The sequence below is a fragment of the Bubalus kerabau genome, chromosome 4 (genome assembly GCF_029407905.1).
Source record: "Bubalus kerabau isolate K-KA32 ecotype Philippines breed swamp buffalo chromosome 4, PCC_UOA_SB_1v2, whole genome shotgun sequence".
In the NCBI taxonomy this organism is placed as follows: Eukaryota; Metazoa; Chordata; class Mammalia; order Artiodactyla; family Bovidae; genus Bubalus; species Bubalus kerabau.
This window is the reverse complement of record NC_073627.1, coordinates 156298021-156317427: the sequence shown is the minus strand read 5'-3', so window position 1 is coordinate 156317427 and position 19407 is coordinate 156298021. Positions and strand designations below refer to the sequence as shown.

The 19407-nt window shown below is 43.5% G+C and overlaps 1 protein-coding gene across 1 annotated transcript in view; it reads right to left on the bottom strand.

Moving 5' to 3' along the window:
• Window positions 1–19407, bottom strand: part of SHC3 (SHC adaptor protein 3) — a 182912-nt gene that overhangs the window by 121401 nt on the left and 42104 nt on the right. The window contains exon 2 of the mRNA XM_055580310.1: window positions 7327–7397. Within this exon, the coding sequence (XP_055436285.1) occupies window positions 7327–7397 (71 nt within the window). The remainder of the gene's footprint in view (window positions 1–7326; window positions 7398–19407) is intronic.

The following is a 19407-nucleotide window of genomic DNA, read 5'->3' as shown; positions in this document are numbered from 1 at the left end:
GAGGCCCAAGTGGGAGCAGCTGCCTCAGTTTCATGCTTTCTTCCGGTCTGCCATGTGGTCAGGGAAATTCACCCCAGGGTTAAACGCTTCCTTCCCCAGGAAGTCCTCCCAGATTCGTCCAAGCCTCTTCCGTTTTCCTGTGGTACTTTTTATACGCTTGCTGTCACCTGACCCACTGCCTCGTGACTCTGGCCCTCTTTCCCTAGTCGTGGCTTTTGGGGCACCTGTGATGCACACACCCCCATCTATCACATTCTCGCACGCAAATAATGACGAATGAGTCGCAAAGCACAAAACTACTTCGGTTGGTGGTAAGCCCTGAGTAACAACGTAGAAGGAAAGCGGAAGGACTCAGCCCGCTACATCCAAAGCCCGGATGCGTTTGCACGCAGGCAAGCTGGTGTTTTCAAAAAGAATTCTAAACTGAGAAAACACTAACTCCCTCCCTGCCAGGCCTCGCCCTTCTGGGGGTGGAAGTCTTCGAAAGGCTCAGCCTGAGAAACGTGTTCAGAACAAATAAATTTAGAGCGAGCCGTAAGGCTGAAATCATAAGTTAGCCATTCTGTGCCGGCAGGATGTACACAGGGATGGGCGGGCAGGCTGTTCACACCCACTGCTCCCCTTTCTAATTCTGAGAGTCAACCAGCCTCGGGAAAGATTTTTACAGATTTCTTCCTTTTCCTGGCGTGTTGAACTTAAATCGACATTAGCCGTGTTTCTTTTGTAGCGGAAAAGGAATTCTCCAATATGATTGGGGAGGAGTCTAATTGGCGAGGTAACATCCAGAAGCCTGAAGGCACCTGAGCAAAAGTCAGTCTCGTTTTTCATGTCACCTGCCAAGTATCAAGCGCACATCTTAACACCTTTGATACAATGGGTTTGCAGATAAATAAGAGTGAAAGTCACTCAGTCGTGTCCCACTCTTTAGGACCTCATGGCCTGTAGCCTGCCAGGCTCCTCTGTCCACGGAATTCTCCAGGCCAGAATACTGGAGTGGGTAGCCCATTCCCTCTTCCAGGGACTTCCCAACCCAGTGATTGAACCCAGGTCTCCCACATTGCAGGCAGATTCTTTACCATCTGAGCCACCAGGGAAGCCCCAAAAAACTGGAGTGGGTAGCCTATCCCTTCTCCAGGGGATCCTCCCTACCCAGGAATTGAACCGGGGTCTCCTGCATTGCAGGTGGATTCTTGACCAGCTGAGCTACCAGGGAAGCCAGGGCCCTTCCAAATTCATCCTCTGGATCTGCAAGGTGAGAAAGCTACAGAATCAAAGTCCTGCCCATTTCGTGCAGCATGTGGGATCCATGCCATGGTCCAAGAGGAAGCTTCACCTCAAAGCTGAACAGAAGATGTTCAGAGCCCCTCCCTGCCTGGGTGTTTCCAGCTTCCTCCTGGTCAGGATATGTGATCAGACCCCAGGTCATCCCCAGACCGTGTACAGTTCTCCCAGAGGCAGAGCTGCACAACGCCTTACCTGCCCTTCTTCCTCTGCGTCCATCTCCTCTCCCCACAGCTCCTCATAGGCTGAACTCCACCCTGAGGATGGGAAATCTTCTACAAACAACACAAATAGCTCATTAGTAAATGTGGCCTTACCCCAAACCTCAGCCCGGGCACTGATCCACTCCCCCATGAGCTGGTGATGAAATGGCCACGTGTCACAGAAGTTTGATGTGAGATGGCAAAGGGCTGTGGTGGACATCGCAGGGGTGGAGGAGGCCCAGGTGCCTAGCCCCGCAGCCTGGTCGGTCCCTCTCTCGCGGGAAGTCCAACGAGGGCACGCGGTGGCGGGAGGCCTTCATGCGCATGAGGAGAGACAGCACAGCTGGGATGGATGCACACAGATGAGGATGCTGGGGGAGTCGATGGAGCTGAAGGACTGTGTGGTGAAAGGTTTTACCTTGGCCTTTTTCTGTTTTTGAGAGCACTGAGAGAATGTTGGAAGCCAGGAGTGACTGGACAAGCGAGCCTTACCAAGGCTGCCAGGTCGACTCGGGGAAGAGAGGGTGGATGGAGAGAAGAAACTGGACTTAGGCCATCCAGCTAGCCGTCTTTCAGGCTGAGGATGGACCCCTCCACGCTCCTAACTGGCAAGAAACCCCCGCAAGCCAGGCCGCCGTTCTCGCTGTATCAGGCTGTATCAGGAGCATCCGCGATCGATCTTTAACACCTTGTCTGCGGGTTCCCTTCTCCTTCTGGCCGCCAGGGCGTGCTGGTTATTTTGTTCAAAATCATGGCCCTGTAGCCATCACAGTGCCCAGCACTGTCAGACCCGTCCCACACAGTCACACATCTACCATCTAACCAAACTCCCTGAGGGAAACGTTGGACATAAAAGATCCCAGCATCACAACATTCAGTCTGACTCACCAGCTCATGGCTGATTCTGTGTCCATTACACTCTGCCCCCTCAGGCTGTAGTAATGTGAGAAAGTTGTGGCCAGGTGACTCTGAACTTCAACTCATGCTAGCATCCGTGATACAAGTCTTCAGAGACCCCCATCGATAGGTTGAATCAGAACAAAAGGAGGGACTTCCTTAGTGGTCCAGTAGCTAAGACTCGGTGTTCCCAATGCAGGGGGATTCGATCCCTGGGTTCGATCCCTGGTCAGGGAACTAGAACCCACATGCCACGATGAAGAGCTGGTGGTGGGTGTACCGCAACTATAACCTGGTGCAGCCAAATAAATGAAATGTATTTTTTAAAAGAACAAAAGGAAATGCCTTCCTCAAAGAAGGATGTTGTCCTTACACAAACTTTGAGTTTGGTTTCAAACCAAAAATATTTCATACATGTTCCTGGGGAATTTTCAAAACACCTGGACTCTGAAGCAGAACCCTCCAGCATGTGGATGCTAAGTGGAGTGCTAGGGAGCAACCTCGTCCATGGGCCGTGCTGGTCAAGGTCTGGGCTAAACCTGCATCTTCAGGGCCCATTGAAACTATGACATTAAAATAAAGTGGCCGGTTAGCTCAGTTGGTTAGAGCATGGTTAATAAAATAAGGGAAATGAAAAACCTAAACTAGATTCAACTGTTTTCTCTCTATAGTTTGAAAAAAGCAAGTTTGTGTTGGTCTCTGCTCAACATTTTGTATATTTACAGGAATTCACCCTCACCTTCATTTACAGGAAGTGTAGCAAAGCCATGCACACTGAGCTCGTTTGTCTATGCGAGGCTGAGTGGAAAGCAAACTTGATGGTTACTGGATGAATCCAAGCACTGCAGGAGGTCAGCTGGGGTCGTTTAGAACCAAAAATACACGTCAGACCATCTCAGTTACTGTTGGAGAAGGACCAGCTTGCTGAGTGCTCTGGGTCTAACCGCATATATATTTATAGTCTTCCATGCCATAAAAACAGCTTAAGGTGATTTCCAATAATAAATCAAATTTAACATGGCAAATCAAACTAGCAGATGGGAAGGGGAAAGAAAGTAAGGCCTTGCTTTTCCTGTGACCATGGCACATGGGCGCTTCCTGTCACCCTGCAGGGTGGCCTGACAGGCTGTTCGCCGAGTCAGACCACAAGCACACTCGCCACCCTATCCCAGTCCACCCCATCTAATGAGGCACATCACGCTCTGACAGGAAGTACAGTAACTCAGTCCAAGCCATCCCCCGAGGCACAGGGTGTGGTCCCCATGGGCAGAGTGGCCGGAAGCCACAGCAGTGGCCATCAGCATTCTGCCACAGTCTCCTCATGTGAAGACCCAGTGGCTTAACGCAAATGAAAGCGTAGGTCTCTGATTTGACTTCCAGCTGGGGAGCTGGGTCCTCCCTGCTTCAAGCCCCCACCTTCCCCAGGGTGACACCAAGCCGAGACCCTCCCCACGGTCCTCTGGGGCTGCACAGCACAGGGAAATCCATGCAGGGAGAAAAGTGGTTCCCCACGTGGGTTTCAGGTTTCACAGACCATGAGGTGGCGCTGGTGATGGGGGAAACAACAGAGGGCAGTTTCCTCAAGCTCTTGAGTGGCCCAGCTTCTGCCGTGGGGTTCCTGTATGGCCTTAATAGTGCTGAGTTATAAGGGTGTGGGGAGGCGTGCTGACAGGGGTCACGTTGTGGGGTCAGAACTCAAGGGAGTCACCCTCTTCAAGGCCATGCAGGTGCAGGGACCAGGGGAACATTGGGAAGCTAGTTCTCAGTTCAGTTCAATTCAGTCGCTCAGTTGTGTCCGACTCTTTGTGACCCCATGGACTGCAGCACAACAGGCTTCCCTGTCCACCACCAACTAGTTCTTATGAAAAAGGTTTTTCTTCATCTGTCAAGCGTCTCTGTCCCCTGAGCAGACTTTCATAAATACAGTAAGTCCCCACATATGAGCCTTCAAGTTGTGTGTGTGTGTGCGTGCATGCTCAGTCGCTTCAGTCATATCCAACTCTTTGTGACCCCATGGACTGTAGCCTGCCAGGCTCCTCTGTCCATGGGATTCTCCAAGAAAGAATACTGGAGTGGGTTGCCATGCCCTTCTCCAGGGGATCTTCCCAACCCAGGAATCAAACTCAGGTCTTCTGCATCTCCTGCACTGCAGGCGGATTCTCTACTGCTGAGCCATCAGGGAAGCCCAAACCTTCAAGTTGCAAACTTGCTAAGATGTGAACATGGTTCACATGTCCAAATCACATAAATTAGTTCACACGTGTGGCATACACTGTCACATGGGTGCACCCTCTTCCAGGGGTTGTGCTTTTGGGTACTTAACTACAGTATTGTCTAGAGTATAGAGATACAGTATCCTTATTCCAAGTTCAGGATGCCTGGAAGCAAGCATTACGCAGCAGTGATGTAGCAGGTGCTACTGTACTTTTCAAGGTACTGTCCTGTAAGGTTAAAAATGTTTTATTTATTTTTTGTTTGCTTTTTTATATATTATTTGCGTGAAAAGTATTTTAAATCTTTTACAGTATAGTACTATATAGCTGGGCTTCCTAGGTGGCTCAATGGTAAAGAATCTGCCTGCCAATACAGGAGACACAGGTTCAATCCCTGGATCAGGAAGATCGCCTGGAGAAGGAAATGCCAATGCACTACACCCTTCTTGCCTGGAGATCCCCATGGACAGAGGAGCCTGGTGGGCTACAATCCATAAGGTTGCAAGAGTTGGACACGACTTAGGGACAACATCAACAATAGAACTTAACTACAGCATTAGGTTTCCCTACAACCTTTCAAGAATGCCTTTAGCATATAAAGCACATCAGGATGGGAGAGTTTAATCACAGGTATGTTTAACACTCAGCTGCCACACAGACTTGAAATCATGCCACATCCACAGGACACCATTGAGCATTCTTGTCCTGGGTGTGAAGGCTGCTTTCTGATGTTGATTTGTCAAACCGTTTCCTACAAGTGCTGTCTGGCTCGTAACAAAATAAGAAACAGGTCACATGATAAAAATGAGGCAAAAGACAAAAAGCATCACAGAGAAAAGCTAACATAGTTTTCAAAAAGTCTAATAAATCGAGAACAATGTATACATATATATATGTATGTATAACTGAATCACTTTGCAGTACAACAGAAATTAACATGATATCATAAATCAACTATATTTCAATTGAAATAAATATATTGATATTTTTTAAGTCTAATAAACCCAAGGCAATGCTGATACAACCAAAGTACAACACCAAGTTTCCTGAGTCAAGGAATGGCACTTCACTTGGCCCATTACATTGCTGCACCGCTGCTAGAATCTAAATAGAGTGGGATTGGATGTCTGCTCCACAGCTTTTTTCTACCACTACTACGATTTTATCTGGCCATTTGGCACCCAAAGAATGCCCAGACCTTGATCCAAAGACACACTGGGATTGCTACTGGCCATCCCGCCCACCTCCATTCCTGAAAAGCAGGACTTGGCCATTTACACATGTGTCTTTCTCCCCCAAAACAGGGGTTCTGGCAAAGCAGGACAGCAGCCATGGTAAAGACTCAAAAAATATATCAGAAGAATTAAAATGACATAAAATTATCTCGGAAGTTCTAGGACCTGTAAAGAAAATTCAATAGAAATGGTTGACAATTCTCTTTAAAAAACAATGGCACCATACACAACATTGTAAATCAAATATACTTCAGGTTTTTGAAGTTAAAAAAACACAATAACTGCCACCCCCCATGAGCAGGTGACCAGGGTCAGGGGTTCCAGTGTCCCTAGGTCCATGGTTAAGCATTCTGCCCACACCCCCTACACAGCACTGCCTTCTCACAGCTGGGATGAATGAGTGATTGACTAAACACTCAGACTTTTATTCTAATTGCTCTCCCTTCAAAATACCATTCTTTTGCCTTGGCAATATCCATAAACCATTTTCTACAAATATGTGGAGATGGATTCTCCCCTTGGCGTAGATTACTACTGTGTTCACAGTAAGTGTGTCTTGAGTTGCTTGAGAGAGAAGGAAGACATCAACTCTTTTGAACATGAATTTCTTCAATGAGCAAGAAGAGGTTTCATTGTGATGCTTAAAACGTAGAACTGAGGTATGTAAATTACTGAGCAGCTAATTACCATAAATAATTGCTTTCTAAAGCTCAATCTTTAGTTTTTTGCTTGCTAATGCAAAGATATCCAATAGACAAATTTGAACGAAATAAAACTGAGGCATTTTCTGAGGTCACTGTTTAAATTAAACAATGCCACTACTGCCAAAGCAATATAAGCTCATCGCCTTCTGAAATGTAGCTATTTCACAGACCTAGTCTTAGCTTTCTGGTTCTCTTCTTCAAGACGACTTGAAATTGGCATTTTTCTAAAGATACAAGCTCTACTAGGCTATGAATTTTATAAAAACATGCTTAAAAACAGAATTGGCCCTCAAGTTTAAAATCTGGTTTAAAACATATAAACCTGCTCAAAATCACTGAAGCCTTAAAAGAATCAGTCTGGTTTCTAAATTATTACTTCCATTAAGATTTCTACTTCCAACTCTGTGCATTTTAATTTCTGTGTATACCATTGGAAATTCTCTCTTGACATCTTGATTTAAAAAAAAAAAAAAGAAAGAACAGAGATTTAAAATATCAGTCTGGTCTTAGAGTTTCTTTTATTAAAGAAACAAACATAAACACTCCATTTGTCTGCAACTTAATTATAAAAAGAGTTTGGAAGTGAGGAGTGTTCTTCAGGGGCTTGTGTCAAGACATACATGTCACAAACATAGAACACTCGGGAGACTTGAGACAGTGAGTCCTGACTCCCTGTCCCTGGTCACCAGCACTCAAGGGGCAGACTTTCCCTCTGGAAATTTCTAGTGGTTTACTTCAGAAATCATTCCTTTCTCAAGTAAAATCACAGGAGTCCATTTTCAAGAGGGCTTACCTGGTAATTTGCGTCCTTGTACTGAAGTCAAGTGACCTCATTGAGCGAAGAACTTCAATGCACCCCAGATACTGCAAGGAGAGAAAATGTAAGTCATGAGTCAGAGAGCTAAGATGAAGAGACGATTCCTAACCAAAGCAAAGTCATTTGGGGGAGCCATACACAGTTTTTCAACCACATTATAACTTTTTATTCATGGTGACACTTCGTTCTGTTTCTATAGAAGTAATAACTCACACCCATCAGAAAATATCCTGAGTGCTTACATTTGGCACTATACTTAACTTTCTCGAAACCTATTAGGATGTTCACTTTCTTTAGCAATATACCTTCAAAAGCTTTTGTTGAGGTAGAACTTGTATGTCATAAAATGCAGAAATCATAAATGTACAACTCAATGATCATTTAAACATGCACCTGTCATGTAACCACCACCCAACATCCCAGCATCCCATTTCTAGTCCTTTACTAAATTTCCAGAAGTTTATAATATTTAAAGAAAGAACGAAAACACTATAATACCAACATTTTGGCCAACTTTACACTTCACTATTTAGTAAATACATTTTGGGCTTTGAATAAACTACAGATTATCCCCAACGGTGTTTTATTTTGGTTTACCAGAAAGACCTCTTAGGAATTATTTAACATAAATTTCCAGAATTTCAACTTAACATCTAAATTTGTAGCTACATTTGTTTATCAGTTTTATACATGAGAATGCATGTGTATGTGTGAATATATGGCCACAGTTAAAGCTACAGACAAACAACTAGAATGGAAGAGATAGAATATTCGTGTTCCAAAGCCCTTGGGGGAGTTTGAAGGTACAGATGTTTTATACTAATGACTTTAAATTTAGACATAGCAGGAAGGGACCTCATGGTGTAGTACAGAAAAGATTGCATTTAAATTATACAGAAAACCTGAATTTGAGCCTGGCTCTGTCATATCATCTTACATAACCTCAAGCAAAACTTTAAACTTCTCTGAAATGTGACTATTACTCCAACCACTGCACAGTCACAGAGTTATTTAAATACCACCACCTCCATCAGTTAAGTGGGTACCATGAACGGTCACAGAGACATATGAATAAGATGACCACCAACCTTGCAGAGTCATATGATTAAAGGGACCATATCACAGAATCACGTGAATGCCGAGACCAGCATCACAGGGTTATATAACTACCACCACCACCACCAAAGCCGAAGACTTACGCAAGTACCCCATCCATCATCACAAACGTACATGAGTACCATGACCAACATTGCAGAGTTATGTATACTACAACGAGGTCGCAAGTCACAGTGCATGATCATGTGACTACCACTGTCTCTATTACAGACTTGTGTGGATGCCATCATCGCCACTGCAGGGTTAGATGATGACCACTGTCACTAAGATATGTGCAGCCCACGACCCCCTCTGCTGAGTTACAGGATTGTCAAGACCAGCACTGTCACAGTTATGTGACCATCACAACCACATCCCAGAGGTATGTGAACACCATCACCAGCAACATTACAAAGTGAAGTAATTACTTCAACCAAAGTGGCAAAGTTGTGTCGATAACTCTGAAACGTATGACGACCATTCCTACCACCACTGAAGTTATGGAAACCTCCATGCCCACCACTGCAGATGTGTGAATATGACATAATCACTGCAGGTCAGCCAGTTATTATGCCCGTCATCACAGAGCTATTGAAGACCATTTTATAACACTGTAGAATTATATGATACCACCCACACCACCATAGCAAAATGTGAATTCTGTGAATGCTCTCTCAGTTATGGGAATATCACTACCCCACAGTGCCGTGTTAATGCCAACACGACCATCATTGTAGAGCTGTGTGAATTCCATGCCCAAGTCCTGATGTTATCTGAATTACACCATCACCGACCCCACAAGATCTGTGAATAACAACATCAATGCCACACAATTATGCCATGACAAAATAACATCGTAGGATTATGAATACTGTGATGAATTGCAGTGTCTGTGAACACAACCTTCCCCAGTGATGCGGGGTCATGTGAATACAAGACCTCTGCCACACAGTTATTTGAATATCACCTGTTGGGCTGAACCCTACAGGCCTGCAAGCCCTGCACTTGCACCGCTTCAAGACCCAAGAAAGAGCTGGTGTCAGCAACAGAGACATCGATGGCTTAATGGATGGGGGGAATCTCACATGTCTGAAGCAAGGTCCCGGAGCAACAACCCACCATGTGCAGCAGACAGCGGGCAGAACAGGGCAGTAGTCTTCGCTCCTAGGGGGAAAGGGAGGTTACCAGTTATAGGGGGAACTGACATCAGGTTGGCTATCAGTTACCAGGGAAAACCAGCAAGTGAGCATGTCCATAATGGCCCATTTGATAAGGTATCATGGTGGAGATGCTCTAAACCAAAGCTTAGAATGATCACTGGCTGGGGCCGGGGGCAAGGATGTGGGAAGGTCAGTCATGTGAGTAGGGGGTAGGTATAGCTGGCACTGGTCAAGCAGGGGATGTACAGAGAGCAAGAAAACAGCCATCCTGGGTGGCCCGATCATCCACCACCTCTGCCCCGACAATGATGATATGTGAAATGCAAACACCTGGCCAACCTCAAAAGGCCATGGAAATAACATCAGCCACATCATAAAGTCATATGAATGCACCTATCACAGTGGCACATTATGTGTATGCAAATACCACCACCATGATTGGGCTGTGTGGATACCATGACCAACATCACAGCTATGGGAGCCGTGGGAGCTATGGGAATAGACAGCCAATGGTGAGGTTATGAGAAGACTATCACTAACACAACCACTGAGTTATGTGATTACCACAACCAACACCACAGGTTGTGTAAACACCATAAACAACATCCAACATCGTTTCATTGCTATCAGCAACACTGCAGATATGTGAATATCATGTCCAACACAGCAGAATTATATGAAGACCGTCTGCACCCACTCCAGAGAATAACCTATAACATGCTCACCACTGCAGAGGTAGATGAACACTACCACTTAGATCCTTGCAGAGTCACATGAATACCACAGCCACCAACTCTGCAGAGTTATATGAATATGACCACAACCAACATCACAGATTCTGGTGAATACCACCACCAACACTAATGCAAAGCTGTGTGAATTCCTTGACGAATGTGCAGAGTAACATGTAGACTAACTTCTCAGAGTTGTTATTACCACCACCACAACCTTCACAGGTATGCCAGTACCTCCACTGCTGTACAGTTATATGAAGACCATGTCCGACTTCAGGGAATTATATAAGATGACAAATACTGCCACATTCGCAGCACTACGTAAACATCACCACCAACACTGCCAAGTTGAATTGCCCTCCCGAAGGTCTGTAGCAATTTGTCCTGTCCCCACCAATGTCTAAGCAAGTTTACTTCTCTACCCTTTGTAACAGTTCAGCTCAGTTCAGTCAGTCAGTCATGTCCGACTCTTTGTGACCCCATGAATCGCAGCACGCCAGGCCTCCCTGTCCATCACCAACTCCCGGAGTTCACTCAGACTCACGTCCATCGAGTCAGTGAGGCCATCCAGCCATCTCATCCTCTGTCGTCCCCTTCTCCTCCTGCCCCCAATCCCTCCCAGCATCAGAGTCTTTTCCAATGAGTCAACTCTTCACATGAGGTGGCCAAAGTACTGGAGTTTCAGCTTTAGCATCATTCCTTCCAAAGAAATCCCAGGGCCGATCTCCTTTAGGATGGACTGGTTGGATCTCCTTGCAATCCAAGGGACTCTCAAGAGTCTTCTTCAACCCCACAGTTCAAAAGCATAAATTCTTCGGCGCTCAGCTTTCTTCACAGTCCAACTCTCACATCCATACATAACAGTGGACAACATCAATCTTTTGAAACTTTGCCTCTCGTGGGCAAAAGTATTTCTTTTCTGTTGTTGTTTTCATTTGAATCTCCCTGTCATCTAATCAGATTGTGTAGTTTTCTCATTGTTTATTGGCTATTTGCACTTCTTTTTCTGTTAACTGACTGTTCATATCTTTGGTCCAGTTTTCTATTAGGTTCTTCATCTTTTTTTTCTAGATTAATGTGATGTTAATCTTTTGATGGTCAGTTTCTACATTTTACCTAAAAGAACTTGTTACCATAGTAATCTAGTAATAATTACTGTGATTACATGTCTATCCTTTCTGGTGTGGCTTTGGAATGCCTTATCTTGCATGAGAAGCTCTTGTGTCCACAGGTTTTCATAATAATTTTCCAAATTTTATATTAAGAATATTTATTTATTATTTACCTATCTATGCTTTCACTTTATTTAATGGTTTTCATTTAGCTTTTTAATCTATTTGGGATTTATTTGTCTATATAGGCTATGGCATGAATTATAATGCTAGCCTCCAAATGGACTACTACTTATATGAGTTGTTGTTGTTCAGTTGCTAAGTCATGTCCAAATCTTTGCAATCCCATGGAATACAGCATGCCAGGCTACCCTGTCTTTCACTATCTCTGAGAGTTTCCTCAAACACATGTCCACTGAGTCAGTGATGGCATCCAATCATCTCATCCTCTGTGTTCCCCTTCTCCTCCTGCCCTCAATCTTTCCCAGCATCAGGTCTTTTCCAATGAGTCAGCTCTTTGCATCAGGTAGCCAAAGTTTTGGAGCTTCAGCTTCAGCAGCAGTCCTCCCAATGAATATCCACGGTTGATTTCCTTTGGGATTGACTGATTTGATCTCGTTGCTGTCCAAGGGGCTCTCAAGAGTCTTCTCCAGCACCACAGTTTGAAAGCATCAATTCTTCAGCATCAGCCTGCTTTATGGTTCAACTCTCACATCCATAATAAATGATTACCAGAAAAACAGTAGCTTTGACTATACAGACCTTGATCAGAAAAGTGATTTCTCTGCTTTTGAATATGCTGTCTAGGTTTGTCATAGCTTTTCTTCCAAGGAGAAAGCATCTTTTAATTTCATCTCCACAGTCACCATCCACAGTGATTTTGGAGCCAAAGAGAATAAAATCTTCCACTGTTTCCACTTTTTCCCTCCCTATCTGTTTGCCATGAAGTGATGGGACTAGATACCATGATCTTAGTTTTTTGAAAGTTGAGTTTCAAGCCAGCTTTTTCACTCTCCTCTTTCACCTATCAAGAGGCTCTTTATTTCTTCTTTGCTTTTTGCCATTAGAGTGGCATCATCTGCATATCTGAGGTTGTTGATATTTCTCCCAGCAATCTTGATTTCAGCTTGTGAGCCATCCAGTCCAGCATTTCACATAATGACTCTGGGGCTTCCTTGGTGACTCATATGGTAAAGAATCCACCTGCAATGCAGGAGACCCAGGTTCAATCCTTGGGTGGGAAAGATCCCCCAGAGAAGAGAATGGCTACACACTCTGCTATTCTTGCCTGGAGAATTTCATGGACAGAGGAGCCTGGCAGGCTATAATCCATAGGGTTGCAAAGACTGGGACACAACTGAGGGACTAACTTTCACTTTTCACCCTACATATAAGTTAAATAAGCAGGGTGACAATATACAGCCTTGATGTACACCTTTCCCAATTTTGAACCAGCCAGTTGATTCATGTCCAGTTCTAGCTCTGCTTCTTGACCTGCATACAGGTTTCTCATGAGACAGGTAAGGTGCGCTAATATTCCCATCTCTTTAAGAATTTTCCACAGTTTGTTGTGATCCACACAGGATAACTCAATTGGTAAAGAATCTGCCTGCAAAGCAGGAGACCCCAGTTCGATTCCTGGGTTGGAAAGATCCACAGGAGAAGGGACAGGCTACCCACTCCAGTATTCTTGGGCTTCCCTGGTGGCTCAGCCGGTAAAGAATCTGCCTGCAATGCGGGAGACCTGGGTTGAATCCCTGGGTTGGGAAGATCCCCTGGAGAAGTGAAAGGCTAACTACTCCAGTCGTCTGGCCTGGAGAATTCCATGCGTCCATGGGGTCGCAAACAGTCGGACATGACTGAGCGACTTTCACTCACTTCACACAGTCAAAGTCTTTAGCATAGTCAGTGAAGCAGAAGTAGAGGTTTTCAGAATTCCTTTGCTTTCTCTATGACCCAACAGATGTTGACAATTTGATCTCTAGCTCCTCTACCTCTTCTAAATCCAGCTTGTACATCTGGAAGTTCGTGGTTCATGTACTGTAAAAGCCTAGCTTGAAGGATTTTGAGCATGACCTTGCTAGAATGTGAAATGAGTGAAATTGTGCAGTAGTTTGAATATTCTTCTGCACTGCCTTTCTTTGGAATTAGAACAAAAGCTAGCCTTTTCCAGTTCTGTGGCCATTGCTGAGTTTTCCAAATTTGCTGGCATATTGAGTGTAGCACTTGATCCTAACAGCATCATCTTTCAGGATTTGAAATAGCTCAGCAGGAATTCCATCACCTTCACTAGCTTTTTTGTAGTAAAGTTTCCTAAGGTCCACTTGACTTTACACTCCAGGATGTCTGGCTCTAGGTTAGTGACCACACCATTATGATTACTCAGGTCATTAAGAGCTTTTGTGTACAGTTCTTCTGTGTATTCTTGTCACTTCTTATTATCTTCTGCTTCTGGTAGGTCCATGCCATTTCTGTCCTTTATTGTGCCCAACTTTGTATGAAATGTTCCCTTGGTATCTCAAATTTCTTAAAGAGATCTCTCATCTTTCCCATTCTATTTTTTTCCTCTATTTCTTTGCATTGTTCACCTAAGAAAGTGTTCTTATCTCTCCTTACTATTCTCTGCAACTCTGCATTCAGTTGGGTATATCTTTCCCTTTCTTCTTAGCCTTTCTCTTCTCTTCTCAGCTATTTGTAAGGCTTATACAAGTACTTAAGTAAGAATTTATATGAATATCACTGATTTATTCATTCATGTCTTGCTGGATTAATGTGCCAACTTTGTGGTATGTTAAATTCCTATTTCTGTATGGACCTTTATCTGAACTCTCTTATATGTCATTGGTCAATTTATGAGTCTCTTGTGCATATTTTTCCTTAAGAACTTTAAGACTATTTAGTGACGTTCTCCCACACCTAAAAAACCATTTGAATTCCATTGAAATTTCATATGCTACCTTGAAAAGAATTTACATTTATTATTAAGTTTTTTATCCACAAACATGAGAGTTGTCTCAAATTCAGATATTATTTATTGCCTTTAATAAGACTTTGCAGTCTTTATTATATAAATCTCATACTTTTATTTGGTGTATTCCAAGGCATTTTTGGGCTCCAAAATCACTGCCGATGGTGATTGCAGCCATGAAATTAAAAGACGCTTACTCCTTGGAAGGAAAGTTATGACCAACCTAGACAGCATATTAAAAAGCAGAGACATTACATTGTCAACAAAGGTCCATCTAGTCAGGGCTATGGTTTTTCCAGTAGTCATGTATGGATGTGAGAGTTGGACTATAAATAAAGCTGAGCACAGAAGAATTGATGCTTTTCAACTGTGGTTTTGGAGAAGATTCTTGAGAGTCCCTTGGACTGCAAGGAGATCCCACCAGTCCATCCTAAAGGAGATCAGTCCTGGGTGTTCACCAGAAGGACTGATGTTGAAGCTGAAGTTCCAATACTTTGGCCACCTGATGCAAAGAGCTGATTCATTGGAAAAGACCCTGATGCTGGGAAAGATTGAGGGTGGGAGGAGGGGCGACAGAGGATGAGATGGTTGGATGGCATCATGGACTCAATGGACATGAGTTTGAATAAACTCCAGGAGTTGGTAATGGACAGGGAGGCCTGGCATGCTGTGGTTCATGGGGTCGCAAAGATTCAGACATGACTGAGTGACTGAACTGAAGGCATTTTTGTATAAATTTTGGTAACCACAGGGAATGAGAGTTTGATTTTTCCATCATGTGCCTACCTGGTTTTTACTACATAGAAAATTCAATCAATGGGCTCCAGAGATGTACAAAATTGAAGAACTGTGCAAAACTGGACAATGGAGCCCAGAAAACCTCCCAAAACTGAAGACAACCTCCTACCACCAAAGAGACTGAAACATAAAACATAGTGCAAAGTCATGAAATTTAGATGCAGAAGTTTCCATATTAGCCTCATGGGAATTCCAGAAAAATAAAAGAAAAAAGTAGAGGGAAAGTTCTCTTTCAGCACCAAATATATGAAAACAAATAACATAGAAAGGATGAAGAAGAGTATTAAGCCAAGAATCTTATATCCACCCAAACTAGCATTCAAATAGGAGGGCAAAGCAAAGACTCAGAAAGTTAACCACCCACAGACGTTCTCTGAAAGAAGTATTTCAGGAAAACAAGGACTACAAAAAAGAGAAGGATGTAGGCTGCAAGAAACAATGATAAGAAAAGAATCAACAAAATTTAGGTACACTTTATACCTAAGCAATTATTGATGCATAACTCTAAATTTTTTTTTTATACTGACGGGAAGCTAAAATCTCAGATGATTTCAGTATGGCTGGTAGGGGACAAAGAAAAAAAGTGGTTGAGGAGGATAAGGGAAACTTGCTAAAGGAGACTGGACCACATAAGCGTATGAACATGAGGATGCTTAGTTCACTGGGTCCACCTTCAGAGACCTAGGGCACAGAGAGGAGACAAAGACAGTGTGGGTATTGGTAGAAAGAGCAGTGGGAGGAGGAATGATTCCGGAGGAGTATTAGCTCTGAATCCTTCTGTGTTGTTTATAGACATTTTACATAGCAAGAACATGTTCGTTTATTACTCATACAATTACAAAATGAGGAAAAATTAAAAATATTTTCCACCAAAAGAAACAGACCATGTTTAATAAAATTGGACCTCCAAGCCAAGATGCAGATGGACCAAAAAGTTATTAAGGTCATCTTGGTGTCTCAAATGACAAAGGATCTTAAGCAGCCCTCCCAGAACTTCTAGAGAGCTACCTTGTTCTGATGATGCAATAGTGAGGGAAGTGATCCATGAAACCAGCCACATCTCTCAGGTAGGCTACTTCTATGATGGGTGTCTTTGAACTCCACCCTCAGAGTTGGTCAAGGATGTGTGTGTGATCCCATCCAGGCCAACAAGTCAGAGTCCTGGGGGTTTTGGTGGAACTGTCTGGACCAGAGCAGCTTCTGAGAGCTGTGGTGGTGGTGGTTTAGTCACTAAGTCATGTCCAACTCTTGCGACCCCATGGACTATAGCCCACCAGGCTCTTCTGTCCAGTTAATAACTGTTCCTCAGTCCCCATACCTTTACTTCCAGAGGTTAGAAGAGTTTATGAATAACTAACTCTGGTGACTTCTAGCTTCATTGTCTATAAGAGGCTCCGTTCCAATTTCATTTGGAATGATGGTAAGCCTAGGCTTATTATTTTCAAGCATGGCCCCTAAATGGGAATGTCATCCATGTTGCATGAACTCCTTATTGCAAAATTCAGATTTAAATCAAATAAAGTAGGGAAAATCACTAGACCATTCAGGTATGACCTAAATCAAAACCCTTATGATTATACAGTGGAAGTGACAAATAGATCCAAGGGATTAGATCTGATAGAGTGCCTGAAGAACTATGGACAAAGATTCGTGACATTGTACAGGAGACAGTGATCAAGACCATTCCCAAGAAAAACAAATGCAAAAAGGCAAAACGGTTGTCTGAGGAGGCCTTACAAATAGCTGAGAAAAGAAGAGAAGTGAAAGGCAAAGGAGAAAAGGAAATGTATACCCATTTGAATGCAGAGTTCTAAAGAATAGCAAGGAGAGATTTTAAAAAAAAAGCCTTTCTCAGTAATCAATGCAAAGAAATAGAGGGAAACAATAGAATGGGAAAGACTAGAGATCTCTTCAAGAAAATCAGAGATACCAAGGGAATATTTCATGCAAAGATGGGCTCGATAAAGGACAGAAATGGTATGGACCTAACAGAAGCAGAAGATATTAAGAAGAGGTGGCAAGAATACACAGAAGAACTATACAAAAAAGATCATAATGATCCAAATAATCATCATGGTGTGATCACTCACCTAGAGCCAGACATCTTGGAATGTCAAGTCAAGTGGGCCTTAGGAAGCATCACTACAAACAAAGCTAGTGGAAGTGATGGAATTTCAGGTGAGCTTTTTCAAATCCTGAAAGATGATGCTGTGAAAGTGCTGCACTCAATATGCCAGCAAATTTGGAAAACTCAGCAGTGGCCATAGGACTGGAAAAGGTCAGTTTTCATTCCAATCCCAAAGAAAGGCAATGCCAAAGAATGCTCAAACTACCACCCAATTGCACTCATCTCACACGCTAGTAAAGTAATGCTCAAAATTCTCCAAGCCAGGCTTCAACAATATGCAAATCTTAAACTTCCAGATGTTCAAGCTGGATTTAGAAAAGGCAAGGAATCAGAGATCAAACTGCCAACATCTGTTGGATCATCAAAAAAGCAAGAGAGTTCCAGAAAAACATCTACTTCTGTTTCATTGACTACACCAAAGTGTTTGACTGTGTGGATCACAACAAACTTTAGAAAATTCTTCAAGAGATGGGAATACCAGACCACCTGACCTGCCTCTAGAAAAACCTGTATGCAGGTCAGGAAGCAACAGTTAGAACTGGACATGGAACAACAGACTGGTTCCAAATAGGAAAAGAGTACCTCAAGACTGTATATTGTCACCATGCTTATTTAACTTATATGCAGAGTAAGTACTTCATGAAAAACGCTGGGCTGGATGAAGCACAAGCTGGAATCAAGATTGCCAGGAGAAATGTCAGTAACCTCAGATATGCAGATGACACCACCTGAAATCGCAGAAAGTGAAGAGGAACTAAAGAGCCTCTTGATGAAAGTGAAAGAGGAGAATGAAAAAGTTGGCTTAAAGCTCAGCATTCAGAAAACAAAGATCATGGCATCTGGTCCCATCACTTCATGGCAAATAGATGGGGAAACAGTGGGAAAAAAAAAGTGTCAGACTTTATTTTTCTGGGCTCCAAAATCACTGCAGATGATGATTGCAGCCATGAAATTAAAAGACGCTTACTCCTTGGAAGGAAAGTTATGACCAATCTAGACAGCATATTCAAAAGCAGAGACATTACTTTGCCTACAAAGTCCATCTAGTCAAGGCTATGGTTTTTCCAGTAGTCATGTATGGATGTGAGAGTTGGACTGTGAAGAGGCCTGAGTGCCGAAGAATTGCTGGTTTTGAACTGTGGTGTTGGAGAAGACTCTTGAGAGTCCCTTGGACTGCAAGGAGATCCAACCAGTCCATCCTAAAGGAGATCAGTCCTGGGTGTTCATTGGAAGGTCTGAAGTTGAAGCTGAAATGCCAATACTTTGGCCACCTGATGTGAAGAGCTGACTCATTTGAAAAGACCCTGATGCTGGGAAAGATTGGGGGCAGGAAGAGAAGGGGACGACAAAGGATGAGATGGTTGGATGGCATCACCGACTCAATGGACATGAGTTTGGGTAGGCTCCAGGAGTTGCTGTTGGACAGGGAGGCCTGGCGTGCTGCAGCTCATGGGGTCACAAAGAGTTGGACAAGACTGAGCGGCTGAACTGAACTGAATATAAGCATTTGTTTATTGCATATGTGCTAAGTCACTTCAGTCATGTCTGACTCTGTGCAACCCTATGCACTGTAGCTTGCTAGGCTCCTCTGCCCATGGGATTCTCCAGGCAAGAATACTGAAGAGAATTGCATTTGTGAATTGCTATTGTGAATTGCTTCTCCAGGGGATCTTCCTGACTCAGGGATCGAACCTACATCTCTTACATCTCCTGCATTGGCAGGCAGGTTCTTTACCACTAACACCGTCTGGGAAGCCCATTGTTTACTAACTACATGTAAGAAGACCCTACACCATTCACATCATAAGTGTTAATGAACACTTATCTGCACCTGTTAGGAGGCTCACATAGAAAGAACTTGAACAGGCATCATGCCTTTGAAGAACTCACAGTTTACTGGTCATTCTTTGACAGCTACATCATGGGGCAGCAAAAGAAATGTGTCAGAACCAGGATGAAAGACAAATTGTTGGGAAATCAAAGGAGAGACCATGAAGCGATGTCCAAATGTACCGTGTATATGAAGCAGTGAATCTCAAAGTGTGGTCCCCTGGCCAGCAGC